This window comes from Dasypus novemcinctus, chromosome 11 (assembly GCF_030445035.2).
Source record: "Dasypus novemcinctus isolate mDasNov1 chromosome 11, mDasNov1.1.hap2, whole genome shotgun sequence".
Lineage (NCBI taxonomy): Eukaryota > Metazoa > Chordata > Mammalia > Cingulata > Dasypodidae > Dasypus > Dasypus novemcinctus.
Window position 1 is genome coordinate 93789090 of NC_080683.1, and position 14905 is coordinate 93803994.

A 14905-nucleotide genomic window follows, 5' to 3' on the forward strand; every position below is an offset into this window, starting at 1 on the left:
GGCCCAAGAGAAAAGACCTATATATAGTGACTTTTTGCAAGTCCTTCAGGGAAATAGCCAGGTCCCCACTTTATCACTCTATACTGTACTATTACTATACTATACTATACTATACTATACTATACTATACTATACTATACTATACTATACTATACTATACTACTATACTATACCTAGGTATAGAGTCTGTAGGAAGACCACCAGCAAGTAAATAAGCTCCACTGATACACACAGAGCTTGCAATACCTTTCTTTAGAGGTTCACTCTTAAATATAGATGGGTACTTAAAGATCACCTGGTATTTGAGGCCAGAAAAATGAAGACCAAAATGGGAAGAAGGGAGGGAGGGAGGAAGGGAGGGAGGGAGGGAGGAAGGAAGGAAGGAAGGAAGGAAGGAAGGAAGGAAGGAAGGAAGGAAGGAAGGAAGGAAGGAAGGAAGGAGGAAAAAGAAAAAAATGCAAGGAAACTAATTAATGTGAGATATGTAATGTGTAAAGAGAAGATATTTAATATCTGCAACAATATATAAAACAAAAAGTTCTCGAAATTAATACACAGTAACAGAATTTATATATAACTATATATATAATTATATACATATAACTTTCCTGAGAAAGTTCATGGACTTTATATATATATAAAATATATATATATATTAAAAAAAGAACAAGGCTATTCCTTTTCATAAAAAGCTACTGCCAGTGCGTGAAACCCGCGCCGCCTACCTCTCGCCACCCGCCCCGTCTCCACACAGGACGCCAAGTCCTACGCGAGCTGCTCACTGGCTCCTCGTCCAAGCTCACTCAGTCATCCAAACATCATCTCCTGGCCAAGATTTTAACAGACCTCACTGAAACACAGTCTCAAATGGAACACGCCCTGGAAACTCTGATGTATACATGTCACAAATCTGCCGGGGATAAAGGCTGCTTAACAAAGGAGGACCTGAAAGTAGTCATGGAAAAGGAGTTGACTAGATTTTTAGAAAATCAAAAAGACCCTCCGGCTGTGGACAAATTAATGAAGGATCTGGCCCAGTGTCGAGATGGCTAAGTGGGCTTCCAGAGCTTCTTTTCACTAATTGCTGGGCTCACCATCATGTGCAATGACTATTTTGTAGTACAGGTAAAGCAGAAGGGAAAAAACTATGCAGAATTGAGGAATTAATTCCCCCACCCTCATTAAGAATTATCCCAAGAGTCGCTTAAGGAATCTGCCCCACAGTTTCCCTTGGGATAAGGAGTTCATAGCACATGGGAGGTCCAAGGTTCAAGCCCAGGGCCTCCTGACCCATGTGATGAGCTGGCCCATGCACAGTGCTGATGCAGGCAAGGAGTGCTGTGCCACGCAGGGGTGTCCCCCATGTAGGGGAGCCCCACGCGCAAGGAGTGCGCCCCGTAAGGAGAGCTGCCCAGCATGAAAAAAATGCAGCCTGCCAGGAGTGGCACTGCACACACAGAGAGCTGACACAGCAAGAAGACGCAACAAAAGAAGACAGATTCCGGGTGCTGCTGACAAGAATACAAGCGGACACAGAAGATCACACGCGAATAGACACAGAAAGCAGACAACTCGGGGGGGGGGGGGGGGGAAGAGAAATAAATAAAAAATAAATCTTTTTTTTTTATAAAGGAGTTCATAGCAGACCTGGGACCTTAGAAAATGTACAAATAAAATCCAACTCCCAATTGACAAGTAGAGGAAGAACAGTCAACTGAATGCCAGATAAGATTTTCATTTTTTATATTGTTTGCACTTTCTTGTGTCAATAAATTTCTTTTTTAATAAAAAATTTTTAAAAAAGAGAAGAATAAGAGATGGAAAACAGGAGTGAAAAACAAAATCAGATTATCAGTCAAGGAGGTCCCACATCCATAGAATAAGAGATACCGAAAGGAATAACAGAAAAAAGAAAGAAAAAACAACAACTGTGGAATGTTAACATCAAAGAAATGAAATTCTAGATAATGTCCCCAAACTGGTGGAAAAATAATTTCTTAAATGAAGGGCACACTGAACTCCCAGTATAATGGATAAAAAAATAAGCCTCATCATACCACACATTTATAAAATTTCAAAACACCAGGGATAAAAAGAAGATATAATCTTCTACAGTGAACAATCAGGCTACTTACAAAAGAAAAGGAGTGAAAACGGCACCAGAAATTTCCATGGCAGCACTGGAAGCTAGAAGACAGTGGACATTTCTTTCAATATTTGGAGAAGGAGAGATTTCCCACCATGATTTCTATGCTCAGAGAAACCTCTGATCAGTAGTAGGGGGTAGAATTAAGATTTGTTAGGCCTAAAAACATTACCTCCTATCTACTCTTTCCCAGGTTGCTCCCACAAAGGAGGAAGCAAAGAAAAGTGGAGGATATGGAATTCATGAAATGACATCTAGCCAGGGGAGATGAGAAGCCAAATCCCACATCAACAGGAGTGCAGCAAGCACCATATTTACCTTAGAGAGCAGATGGCTTCAGAACAGATGTGCCAACTTAAAAAAGAGAAAGAAGAAAAGGAAGAGATGAAACAATTTACAGATTACCCGATGATACTGACAATGCTGAGAATAATATTATACCTTGTGGTAGACAGAATAATGTCCTCCAAAGAAGTCCCCATCCTAATGTCCGGAACCTGTGAATATGTTACATTATATTGCAATAGGAATTTTGCAGATTAAGAATTTTGAAATAAGCAGATTAGCCAGCTGGGCCTAATGTAATCACAAGGGTCTTCATTAGAGGAAGACAGGAGAGTCAGAGTTTAGAGAAGGAGATGTGTCAAAAGAAGCAAAGATCAGGGAGATGTGACTGCTGCAAGGGGGCCACAAATCAAGGAATCAGGAAGCCTCTAGATGTGGAAAATGTCAAGGAGACACATTCCCCCTGGAATCTCTAGAAAGAAACACAGTTCTGCTGACACCTTAGCTTAGTAAGGACTATTTCAAACTTTTGAACTCCAGAACTATAAGATAATAAATTTGGGTGTTAAGTCACTAAATTTGTGGTGATTTATTACAGGAGTAATAAGAAACTAATATATACTTCCAGCACTATATTTGAAGATAAATTAGTGATAAGTATGTAGAAAACCAATTGTAGCAGTTTGATATTGTTTTATGAATTCCAAAATAGATACTGGATTATGTTTGAAAACTGGTCTGTTCTTTTGGGCATATTAGATTGTATTAAATTCAGAGGTTTCACTTTTACTTGATTAAATTATGATTAGTGTTTTGATTCAGTGACACCAGTAAGATGATGAGCCCCAATGGGGACTCACAGAGAAAACGGCACAGCAGAGGGGAGAGTTTGAGTTTTGATGCTGGAGTCCCGGAAAGTAAACACATAGGAGAACACATAGGAATAGAGAGGCCCCAGGAAGAAAGCAAGCCTGATAGTCTACAGCTGACTTTATCGAGAGACCAGAGCAGCTGACCCTGGAAAGAATCAAGCCTTGGGGAGAGAATCAAAACCTTATGCCAGCCTATAGTTGAGATTAAAGGAGCTGGGTCCACGGAGCCTTAGGAGGAAGCGGAAGGCTGAACCCTCCCAGACACCAGCAGACATTTTGTTCCAACATGTTGTAATAGACTTTAGGGAGGGAAGTAACTTACACTTACTGCCTTGTTTTTTTTTAAAGATTTATTAATTTTTTTTTTTTTTTAATTCCTCCCTTCTCCCCCGGTTGTCTGTTCTCTGTGTCTATTTGCTGCGTCTTGTTTCTTTGTCCGCTTCTGTTGTCGTCAGCGGCACGGAAAGTGTGGGCGGTGCCATTCCCGGGCAGGCTGCACTTTCTTTCACGCTGGGCGGCTCTCCTTACGGGGCGCACTCCTTGCGCGTGGGGCTCCCCTACGCGGGGATACCCCTGCGTGGCAGGGCACTCCTGCGCATGGGCCAGTTCCACACGGGTCAAGGAGGCCCGGGGTTGGAACCACGGACCTCCCATGTGGTAGACGGATGCCCTAACCACTGGCCCAAGTCTGTTTCCCAACACTTACGGCCTTGTGACCTTAAGCTTCTATCCCAAATAAATACCCTTCATAAAAGCCAACAATTCTGGAAATTGCAACAGCACCCCTTTGGCTGACAAATACACCAATCAAATGTTAAGTGCATTAAATAAATAAGCAATTTTTAACTTTGGAGTAATGAAAAATCTTGACAAAGAAAAACATACAATCACAATATACCATGACGCTCAGTTCTGAACATAATAATATAATACTATTTATATTAACATTAAATACTGATTTAACCGAAATAATTTTGACATATCTATATAAGAGGATGTGAGAAAGGAAGTATGTGTATGTGTTTGTGTATTGTATGTATGTTGGCAGGGGAGTATGTTTGTAAGAGTGATAAATTCTCATCTTTCTTAGGATAACAATGTTTAATATCTAAGATTATAAGTTAGAAATAGTAGTATAAATATGTAATTTAGAAATATAAAAGTAAATGCCATAAGAAATAACTAAAAGAGTTGAAAGTGGTACTCTCCCGAGTGTGACAATTGTGTGGATGCCAGAAGAGATATGTTCATTGTTATTGCAATCTTTGTAATGTTATTGGACTTTTTAAATCATATACATATATTACTGTGATTAAAACAAATAAAATTTTCATTTTAAATACTCTGACTTCTTGGTAGGAGCCAAGGTGGACATAGGGAGCTCGGATATGCACTACAGCACTTTATGGAAGAGATGGTTGACGCTTGGAGGTGATGTCAGTAGATGTAGACTCCACACATGTAAGAGCTATTTTGGAGGTCGAACCAGAAGACAGGGACAAGATTAAAGGAAAGAAAAGGTTATTTTTTAGCCTGAGCTTCTAACTGCATGGCGTTATCATTACAGAGATAGAGAAGCTGGAAAAAGGAACAGAGTGGAGTGGTAAGCATGGATTCAACAGTTTTGTTTTGACTTATTAAGTTTGAGATGCCTGCTAGTCATCCAAGTGGAAGTGTCTTATCAGTAGTTGACTATATGAGTTTGGACCTCAGGGTAGCTGTAAGGGCTGGAAATGTGAATTTGGGAGAAAGCAATTTATTATAGGTAGCATTTTAAAACACAGGATTGCATTATATTACCTAAAGAGCTAATGCAGAGTAGTAAGAGGTCTGAGGTGCCAACATTTAGAGGTTGGTTAGAGGTAAGGTATAAGAAGGATAAGAAAGAGCAGGCATGAAGTTAAAAGGAAGGCATGTGCTATCCTTGTTTTGGGAAAACTGAAGAAGCAGATGTAGTGCAAGCTGTGGTGTCCAGCTTAGATTCCTCATCTGGACTGAAGCACTCATTCACCTAGCTGCCTGCAAGTTGGCTGCTGAGGAAGTGCCCTTAGGACAGAGGGAACTGCCTTATCTAAGATGTGGCCTCACCATGGCACTCAGCACTGGGAAAAGCCCACATCCAATCCCATTGCTGCTTGATTCAGGCCATAAAGGCTCATCCCCTAGCCTTGGTAGGGTGGGAACAACTCTGAACAGCCATCCCAGCTCCAGCACTCTCCGTAGGATGGTCTGAGGACTGTTGCAACTGGATCATAGTTCAGCTTTTCTCTCTGTGAAATTCAGCTTCCCTCAACACCTCCCTTATTCTTAAAGAGCAGTCCCCAGTATGCTCAAGGCAGTAAATCTTGAATCTCAGAGCAGACCTACAACAGCAAGTATACATAATTTGGTAGAGAAGAGCGTGTGTCATACAAGTGATGAGAATTTAACAATAATTCAAAACCTAATAATTAGGATGACTGTATGCCCCAGTTTCCCCACGGCAGTCTTTTGTCCCTCAAAAGTTATTAATAGTATTCCATCCCACTTGCAAAAAATGTCCTGGTTCAGATAATAAATGATATGATCAGCCTATTACCAGTAACTTTTGAGCCTTGATCAAATTCTCCTTATTAAGAAGTTAGTTATTCAACTTCTTCAGGAAGGGAACCAAGCGTTATTTTCCTTGTGTCTTTTGTGTCTAGCACTGCATGCAGAAACCAGTCTCTATTTTCAATGCTTTTTGTTGAATTGAGATGAATTCCAAGGTGGATTAAAATGCAATACGTTTTTGAGTGAGTTATAATTTAAAGCACTTAAGTTATTCATTTCAAGTATCAGTGAGTACATTTTTGTTAAAAATCCGCAGATGTTATAGGTTCCGAAATTATAAATAAATGGCTGCTTGAAAACCTTGAAATAAATGAGGAGCAAGCATATAGGAAACAATGCAGCTGAAGAAGCCAAGAGACTTTGTAAGCAACCTGAAGCTGGGATTTTTATCCATTTGTTCGCTGTTGTAGCGTCGATGTCTGAAATGGTGCCCGGCAGGGTAAACCTTCAATCAACACTATGCTGTAGGATGGGAACGAATGAATGAATGAATTCGAGATCTCCGCCCAGCACACTGTGGACCAAGGGTAATTGGAAGCCCACTTGTCACAGTGACCATGCCTACATAAAAACCCCAGCGTCGGCGCGTGCGCAGGCTCCTTCTCCGATGGGCGGGGTTTGGGCGCACGCCTCTCTCCGCCCCGTTGCGGGTCGGTGCGGCCGCCGCGGCTGTCGCGTGCAAGGGCTTCTGGGAGCCGAGCCTCGGGGTCTCGGGTAAAGGGGTGCCGATGGCCGCCATATTAAATTGCAAACCTGGTTACTCCACTCTGCGCTAGGGGCGGAGTGGCGGCGCCCACTGTTACCAGGAGCAGACGCCGCCGTCGGGGCCGGCGAAATCTGGGCACCAGGTAGCACCACAATTATGGGTAAGTGGGAGCGACCCTGACCAGGTTGGGTGGGCCTCGGGCTTTTATAACCCTTTGAGGACTGTGAGTTCCTGGTGCCACTTTTTATTTACCCTTTCTCTTGCGAAGGGCTCAGGGCCAGGCCATTCCAGGGGTGTTCTCAGGTTGCCATCTGGGAGATGGCCGTCGCAGGGGGCGTGGCAGCCGAGCAGTTCCCTTGGCAGATGCCAAGGCGCAGGGAGTGCAGAACTCAGTCAGGCTGGCCTTCGGCCGGGGTTCTTACGCAGCCGATTTCACCCTCTGGTCGCTGTGCCCAAGTGTCTCGATAGTTCTCCGTAATGGTCTTACCAAACGTTGGCGCTCCCTCCTGGGCCTCCGCCGCTGTTTTCTACAGCTGTTGAAGTTTCACAGTGTCGAGAACGGGTGCAGGTTCCGTCCGGGGGACCTATGTGCCGCCGCCTTTGCGTCTGCCAGCTGCCCTGCTCCACCTGAATGCGGGCGCCTTGAAAGGTTCAGCCACTCCCTCGCCTAGGGAGAATTAGACGCCTTTCTCTAATAGTCTGTCAGCTGTTTTAAAGAGGAAAGCTTAATACGGTTGCATCGGTAGAGCATAAGACTTGATAGGATTTGAAAAGCACTGAAACGGCATAGTGGTACTTCAAAAGAATATGACATTGGCATTTACTTTTGGGTTTTTGGAACGTGTTAATTTCCGACTTGATATCACTTATTTATAACACTCGATAATAATTCATGTTTTGTGGGAAAATGACTTTCTTGGTAAGCAAGAAGCAGTTCTGTCCTGTGGATTCTTAAGTACTGCTTGTTTAGAATAGGGGCTCTGCTAGGCACACTTGCCCATTTGTACAACCTTGTAATTTTGTTAAAAGATACCCACCCAAACTCAAAGGAATTGAAGTTTTCCTGGCAGACGAAATTCCTTTTATAGACATTAGCAAAAGAAAACCCCAAGCTCAGATTCCAGTTATTTGCCCAGCCTTAACACTTTTTAAAAGATCTGGCTAAAAAATAAGCTTTTGATGGAAAAAAAAAAGTATTGGGCACTTCTTAGGTGCCTGAGTAGCATTTCTTATATTAATGTGACTTATGACACAGCAGCCTTTGAAGTACGGTTTTTTAAGTGTTTTTTTCCCCAGTGAACAAAACAATCCCATTGGATGAAGCACCCTCAGCGTTAATTTTCCTTGAATTTAGGTCCCCTAAAAAGCGTTTACAGTGAGAATATAGATGTTAAATAAGAAACAAGCAGTTAGTACAGTAGAGAAAAAGGAGCAAATGATATATAAGTTGTTGGGGTTAGATTTTGATTAGTAAATTTATACCGAAAGGTTTTATTGTGATTGCCCAGCTTAGTGCTCTCACAAGTGGTGTCTAGTGCGTTGAGAGGAGCAGGGCACAAGGTGATCCAATTAGATGTGAAGAAAGTAATGAACTTTTGTTTACATTTTAAAAATCATTACTTTTAAAAATTTATATTCTTTGTGAATTTTGTAATGGGGTATACTGATATAAGTATATAAATAAACATTTTAAGAATGTTTTCTTTACATATATAAGCATGTGATTGAAAAAGTGTAGAGGCCAAAGGTCTAGAAGATGGAAAATGTATAGGTGATAAATTTTTTTAAGACATTTATTGCTGTGAACTTTTCGTTTTGCTGACATTATTTCATTAATTTGAATTAATGTTGAGACCATTTTGCTTTCTAATGAACTCAGATCTAAATTATTCCCTTCTAAGAACCTAATATTATTAATGAAACATAATTTTTATATACGAAATAATTAGAAAATAATGCTAAACATTGTTATATTAATAAAGATGGATTGAGCTGTTTCTAATGATAACTATTTGTAGGTGCACACGGTATTGCTGAAATCAATTCATTAAATATTTTAAAGAGGGATTTTGGTAAATGCATTTTAATTGTTGGGATATGTATTTGTTAACTTCAAAGGCACATAGTATCATCTAAATCATTCTGAAATCCTTAGCCCATTGCATTCTAACTTAAGCTCCACCACTAATGAATTTTTTCAGTCTTTACCAGTGACCTAATTATCAAATCTGATGCCTAGTAGAGAACTTGACTTATTGTAGGCATTTATATTTGTCATCAATGAATGTATAAATCCAGAGGCCAGTTTTTGGTGCTACTCCTTCTTGAATACCCCTTTATCTCTTGAACTCCCTTCCCTTTCATAACTCTTATTTTCTTCTGATTCCCTTACTTCTCTGACCCATTTCTTTTTGGTTTCCTTTGCTCTTTTCCTTTTTGCACTAATTAAAATGTGAACATCCTCAAAGTTTTCTCCTAGCTGTTATTTTTTTATAGCTGTACATGATCTTGAATGATCAGCTAGGATCCCTGTCTTGAGTTCTGACCCATATTTTCATCCAGCTTTAGATTATAGCCCTATATATGTGCCCTAAAATGAAAGTCATGATATACCTATTGGAATGGCTACAATAAAATAAGACAAAAACAAAAATCCTGAGAATACCAAGTACCAAGTATAGTCAAGGATGCAGAGCATCTAAAAACGCTTGTACATTGCTGATGGAAATGGAAAGTGGTACAGTTACTTTGGAAAGCAATTTGTCGTTTCTTTAAAACTGAGACATACAGTTACCATATTAGCTAGATATTTATCTGAGAGAAATGAAACTTCACAAAATGTTCTGAGAGAAATGTTCACAAAAATACTGTACATAAATCTATTGCATATTTACTCATAATTGCCAATATTGGAGCAACTGAAATGTCCTTGAAATGGTGGATGGATAAACTATGGTATATATAATGGAATATTATTCAGAAAAAAAAAAAAAAAGAACACACTGTTGATACAGGCCAACAACATTAGATGACTCTCAAACACATACCAAATGAAAGAAGCCATACTCAAAAGGCCATGTATGAGTTCATTTATATGAAGTTCTGTAAAAGGCAAAATTAGAAGGATGGATTAAAAAAATAACTGGTTGTGGGTAACTGATGTGGCTCAATCAGTTGAGCACTTGCCTCACAAATGGGAGGTCCTGGATTCGGTTCCCAGTGCCTCCTGAAAAAGCAAAAATGGAAAAACCAACTCAGGGAAGCCAGTGTGGCTCAGTGGTTGAGCTCTGACTTACCACATACGAGGTCCTGGGCTTACTCCCGGGCCCCCTGGTACCTCAAAAACAAAAACAAAACAAACAAAAAATTGGTTGTCAGGTGTTAAAGATGGTGGGGCGGTGGGCGGGGGAGGGTGAGCTAACAGGAACAACATGAGGGAATTTTTGGGGGATGATTGCACTTCTTTGTCTTGATTGTGATGATTGTGTACCTTTGTTTTTGTCAAATTCATAGAACTGTTCAATCAAAAGAGTGATTTTTACTATATATAAATTAAAAAATAAATTTAGAACAACTGATTCATCCTTTCTAAACAAGCAGGCAAGCAACATACCCCTACTCTGACCTTCCACCTGTATTCTCTGGGTTATTTTGTCATCATACTGAAATGGCTTTAGCTAAAAACCATGCAACCATCCTCAGTTCCCTTTTCTTCCTCATCACATATCCCTTTACATTCATTTCGTCCCCAATTCTTATTGAATCCGTTGCAGAACTGTTTCTGGAATCCAACTTGTCTTCTTTATTTCCATTGCAGCTACTAGTTCAGGTCAGGTCTTTATCATCTTTCTCTCCAAGGACTATTTAAAACACCTTCTCTTCAATTTCTTTAATGCTGTTTAGGATCAATTCCAAACCTCTCAACTGGTAGGAGGAAGCATATCTTACCTACCTTTCCAACTTTACCTCCTGCCTCTTCTTTCATGCATCCTTTATTAGGCCACACTGAATTTCTTGTTGTTCTATAGTTATGCCAACCTTCTACAAGAACTGTTTGTATACGTTCATTATGCTTGTATTACTTGTCCCTTTCCTTTTTCTTCTTCATCCTTTTCCTTGAAAAAATTCCTGCTCATCCTTTAAGACAGGATAACCAGGAAGCCTTTCTGAATTCCCTATTCACAGTTAGTTGCCAGGTCATTTGTGTTCTCACAGGACTTAATGCATATGTTTTATTGCACTTTACTCCTTAAAATATAATCCACCATGGGAAGTGGATTTGGCTAAACCCATAGAGCATCCGTGTACCACATGGGAGGTCCAGTGTTCAAACCCAGGGCCTCCTGACCCATGTGGTGAGCTGGCCCTCAGGCAGTACTGATGCGCGCAAGGAGCGTCATGCCACGCTGGGGTGTCCCCTGCGTAGGGGAGCCCCCTCCGCAAGGAGTGTGCCCTGTAAGGAGAGTCACCCAGCGCGAAAAAAGTGCAGGCTACCCAGGAGTGGCACCGCACACCCGGAGAGCTGACGCAGCAAGATGACGCAACACAGATACCTAGTGCTGCTGACAAGAATACAAGCGGACACAGAAGAACACACAGCATATGGACACAGAGAGCAGACAACTGGGGAGTGGGGGAAGGGGAGAGAAATAAAAAAATATATATATATAAAATTCACCAATTCATTATACTATCTCTTTTATATCAGAGATGGCAGATAATGCCCCTTTTCTTGGGTCTAATTGGACTAATTGATCACATTCTATCTGGTTGGATGCAGGTGTATCCTCAGAATTTATCAAAATAAGACCCTTGGCTGCCACTAGCTCTCACATTAAAGTTAAATTGAAACTGTGCTTTAGACTGATTTCTTCAAATGTAAATCCAGAATAGGATATATCAGTATTTCTGTATTCATTTAATATCAAAATATCAATATTTATTATATTAAGAACCTTATAATTCATTTTTCTAAAAATAAAACTAAATATTACATATATATCAAATACAACATATATACTTACAATAAAATATATAAATGCTAATGTTTTAAATACACTTATAATAAAACTATTTAAAAATAAAGTAAAAGTAAAATTATAAAACATCCCTGGTTGTTTCCGGTTTTACTGCTTTCTTTGATTTCAGTTCTTGTACTCCAGGTGGCATAAGGTTTCACATCAGGAGGTCTTACCTCTAAATTATTTGGTTTGGTCAGACTTCAGTACCTTTCTGCCTACTAAATTCTCCTGAGTACAGCTTTCATGATCCCTCTTGTAGTATGCTCCTTCATTGGGCCTGTATAAAAAGTTTTGATTTTTATCCCTGCTTATCTAGAACATGACTATCTGCAGTCTAACTTTCCTCCTTCTGCAGTGGAGAGACATACCACTTCAGAGACTCTTCTCCACAGGTCTATGTTTTTTGTTTTTAGAAAGGGGTTGAGGCAAAGAGATTGGAGGAGTTGTATTAAGTGGTAAAGAAGAGTGGAAGGGCTTGTGAGGATGGTGGGAGTGAGGGAGGCTGTAGAATTTGAGAGCTGCTGAGAAGTGTCTGAAATAACAGTATTTTACCAACAACAAAATACAACTATTTCAGTATTTAAAAAGAACCATTTATACAGGAGTACTGAAAACTGGTATTATAGTCATAACTCATTCACCCTCATGACCTCAGTTCTTAAGGCAAGTACCTTAAATGAAAGAAATCGGACTGTAATTAATATTTGAGATGTGATTTTGAAACCTAATACTGTATGTCACTGAAAATAACACACTTTAGTGCTGGCTGTTTCTTCATCTTTCCAGAAGCTGTAGTGAGAAGCTTTTCACACTAGTGTACGTGACCTATATTGATTGTAAAATGCCATCCTACTGATGTATGCTTAAAATGCTTGGGGAGTGGGATGGGGGATGGGGGTGCATCTTAGAATAAGTGAAATTTGAGTAATGACTTGTCTGCATTTAGACCAAATCTATTAACTGTTTAATATTTTATTCCCCAAATTTTGGAATATTTTGTTCAAATCTTAATATGGGAGTGAGGGATGTATTCTTTGTATATAATTTGCAGAAAGGGTTTTGTCGGACTACTTACTTAGAGAGCCTGAATTTAGTTATCTTAGAGTAAGCATCTCGTTTTGCTTTGTTGAGTTATCAGTATCCATTTTCTTTCCTTTCCTTAAGATGCCATGGCTAGTCCAGGGAAAGATAACTATAGAATGAAAAGCTATAAAAATAAAGCCCTAAATCCCCAAGAAATGCGTAGACGAAGAGAAGAAGAAGGAATACAACTTCGAAAACAAAAAAGGGAAGAACAGGTAGGTGTTTTTAAATATTTCATTCTAATATAAATAAGTTATTAAATAGAGATTTTAAGTCTAATATTGATAATTTTTAGGTAATTTTAAGTAGAAAGTTTCATGAAACTGAATGTAGCTAAATATGTTCTTCAATTTATTAGACTCCAGAAATAATAATAAAAGTAAATTTAATAATAAGAACCTGTGCTATTTTTAGTCACTGAGGAGGAATGAATTTCTTATTTATAGTGAGATCTCATGAAATAATATACTTTGGATTATATAATTTTAGGATGCACTTTAAATATAAATGTATATGAGCAATAAATCCATTGTATCTGATTTCCCCACTTGAGAGTGACTTCCTATGGACAGAGAACCATTTCTTTCTTTCTTTTTTTTTTAAAAAGATTTATTTTATTTACTTGTTTCTCCCCACCCCCATGTTGTTTGCATTCGCTGTGTCTGCTTGTTGTGTGCTGGTCTTTTTTGTAGGAAGCATTGTAGACCAAACCTGGAACTTCCCATGTGGGAGGAGGGCACCTAATGCTTGTGCCACCTCTCCTCCCTACTGTGTTCTCTCATTATGTTTTCCTCCGTATGTCTCATTGCATCATATTGTTGCATCAGCTTGCTCTGCCAGCCTATTGTGTCAGCTCGCTGTCTTGCTTGTCATCTTTAGGAGGCCCGGGGAACTGAACCTCCCATGTGGTAGGCGGGAGCTCCATCACTTGAGCCACATCTGCTTTGCATACCATTTTTTCTTAATTTTTATATTCCTAGCACTTGGTACAGAGATTGGAACATGATAGATAGGTAGAAAAATTTTTAATGAATGTGTTATTTTCAGCATGCTTCATTTTTTAAAGAAAATACAAGGGAAAATCTGGACATAGATATGTGAGAATTAGGTTCTAGGTCCTGCTGTGCCATTAAATAGCTGAGTGATGTTGAAAGACTCATTTAACATTTCTGGATCTTAGTTTCCTTCCCTTTTAGAATAGGGTGTTAGACTGAGTTTTCTAAAAGAGTCTTTCTAGCACTTAAGCTTCCATGATGTATAAATAACTTTGTAATTAATGGTGTCAAAAAACTTAATTATATTTTGTCTTGACTATGTCAAATATTTAATTTGTTTTATTCCCACATTAGCTACCTTAAACTTTTTCTTTATAAAGCACTGTTGTTATTAATCCTAAATTACTCGATCTAAATAAATTAGACTGTTTACCATGTTAGGAGGAAGTAATCAAGAGCAATCATTCTTCATGTTGTTTTTAAAAGTTGAAGGGTTTTGCCCAAGATGATTATAGTTGTCAATGTTTCATTCTTTTAACCCTTCTAGTTGGAATCTTACATCCCATTTTAGGGGGAAAAAAATAGGCAAAGAAATGGTAGTTTACTTTGAGTTTATATTGTTGGAGAAAATTAGTTTTATTGATAAAACTTTCAAGTTAATTATTTTTTTTTGTCTTCATTTATTTTTTTAATGTTACATTAAAAAAATATATGAGGTCCCCATATACCCCTTACCCCCCTCACCCCACTCCTCCCCCCCATAACAACAACCTCCTCCATCACTATGAGACATTCAGTGCATTTGGTGAATACATCCCTGAGCACCGCTGCACCTCATGGTCAATGGTCCACATCATAGCCCACACTCTCCCGCAGTCTACCCAGTGGGCCATGGGAGGACATACAATGTCTGGTAACTGTCCCTGCAGCACCACCCAGGACAACTCCAAGTCCGGAAAATGCCCCCACGTCACATCTCTTCCTCCCACTCCCTACCCCCAGCAGCCACCATGGCCACTTTCTCCACTCCAATGCCACATTTTCTTTGATTACTAATCACAATAGTTCGTGAATAGAATATCAGTAAGTCTACTCTAATCCATACTCTATTCCTCCATCCTGTGGACCTTAGAATGGTTGTGTCCTATCCCTCTACTAAGAAATTTCTCTCATGCCTCTTCAAATCATTTCTATTTGTCATGATA

At 39.5% G+C, this 14905-nt stretch overlaps 1 protein-coding gene across 2 annotated transcripts in view; it reads left to right on the plus strand.

Annotated features, from left to right (window-relative positions):
- Window positions 1–6493: 6493 nt before the first annotated feature.
- Window positions 6494–14905, plus strand: part of KPNA5 (karyopherin subunit alpha 5) — a 61840-nt gene continuing 53428 nt past the window's right edge. Inside the window, exons 1-2 of one of the 2 annotated variants that reach the window (XM_004471226.3) lie at window positions 6494–6761; window positions 12787–12920. In XM_004471226.3, coding sequence (XP_004471283.1) covers window positions 6758–6761; window positions 12787–12920 — 138 coding nt within the window. In that variant the 5' untranslated portion in view covers window positions 6494–6757. The remainder of the gene's footprint in view (window positions 6762–12786; window positions 12921–14905) is intronic. The other variant, XM_058307321.1, reaches the window with a different exon arrangement.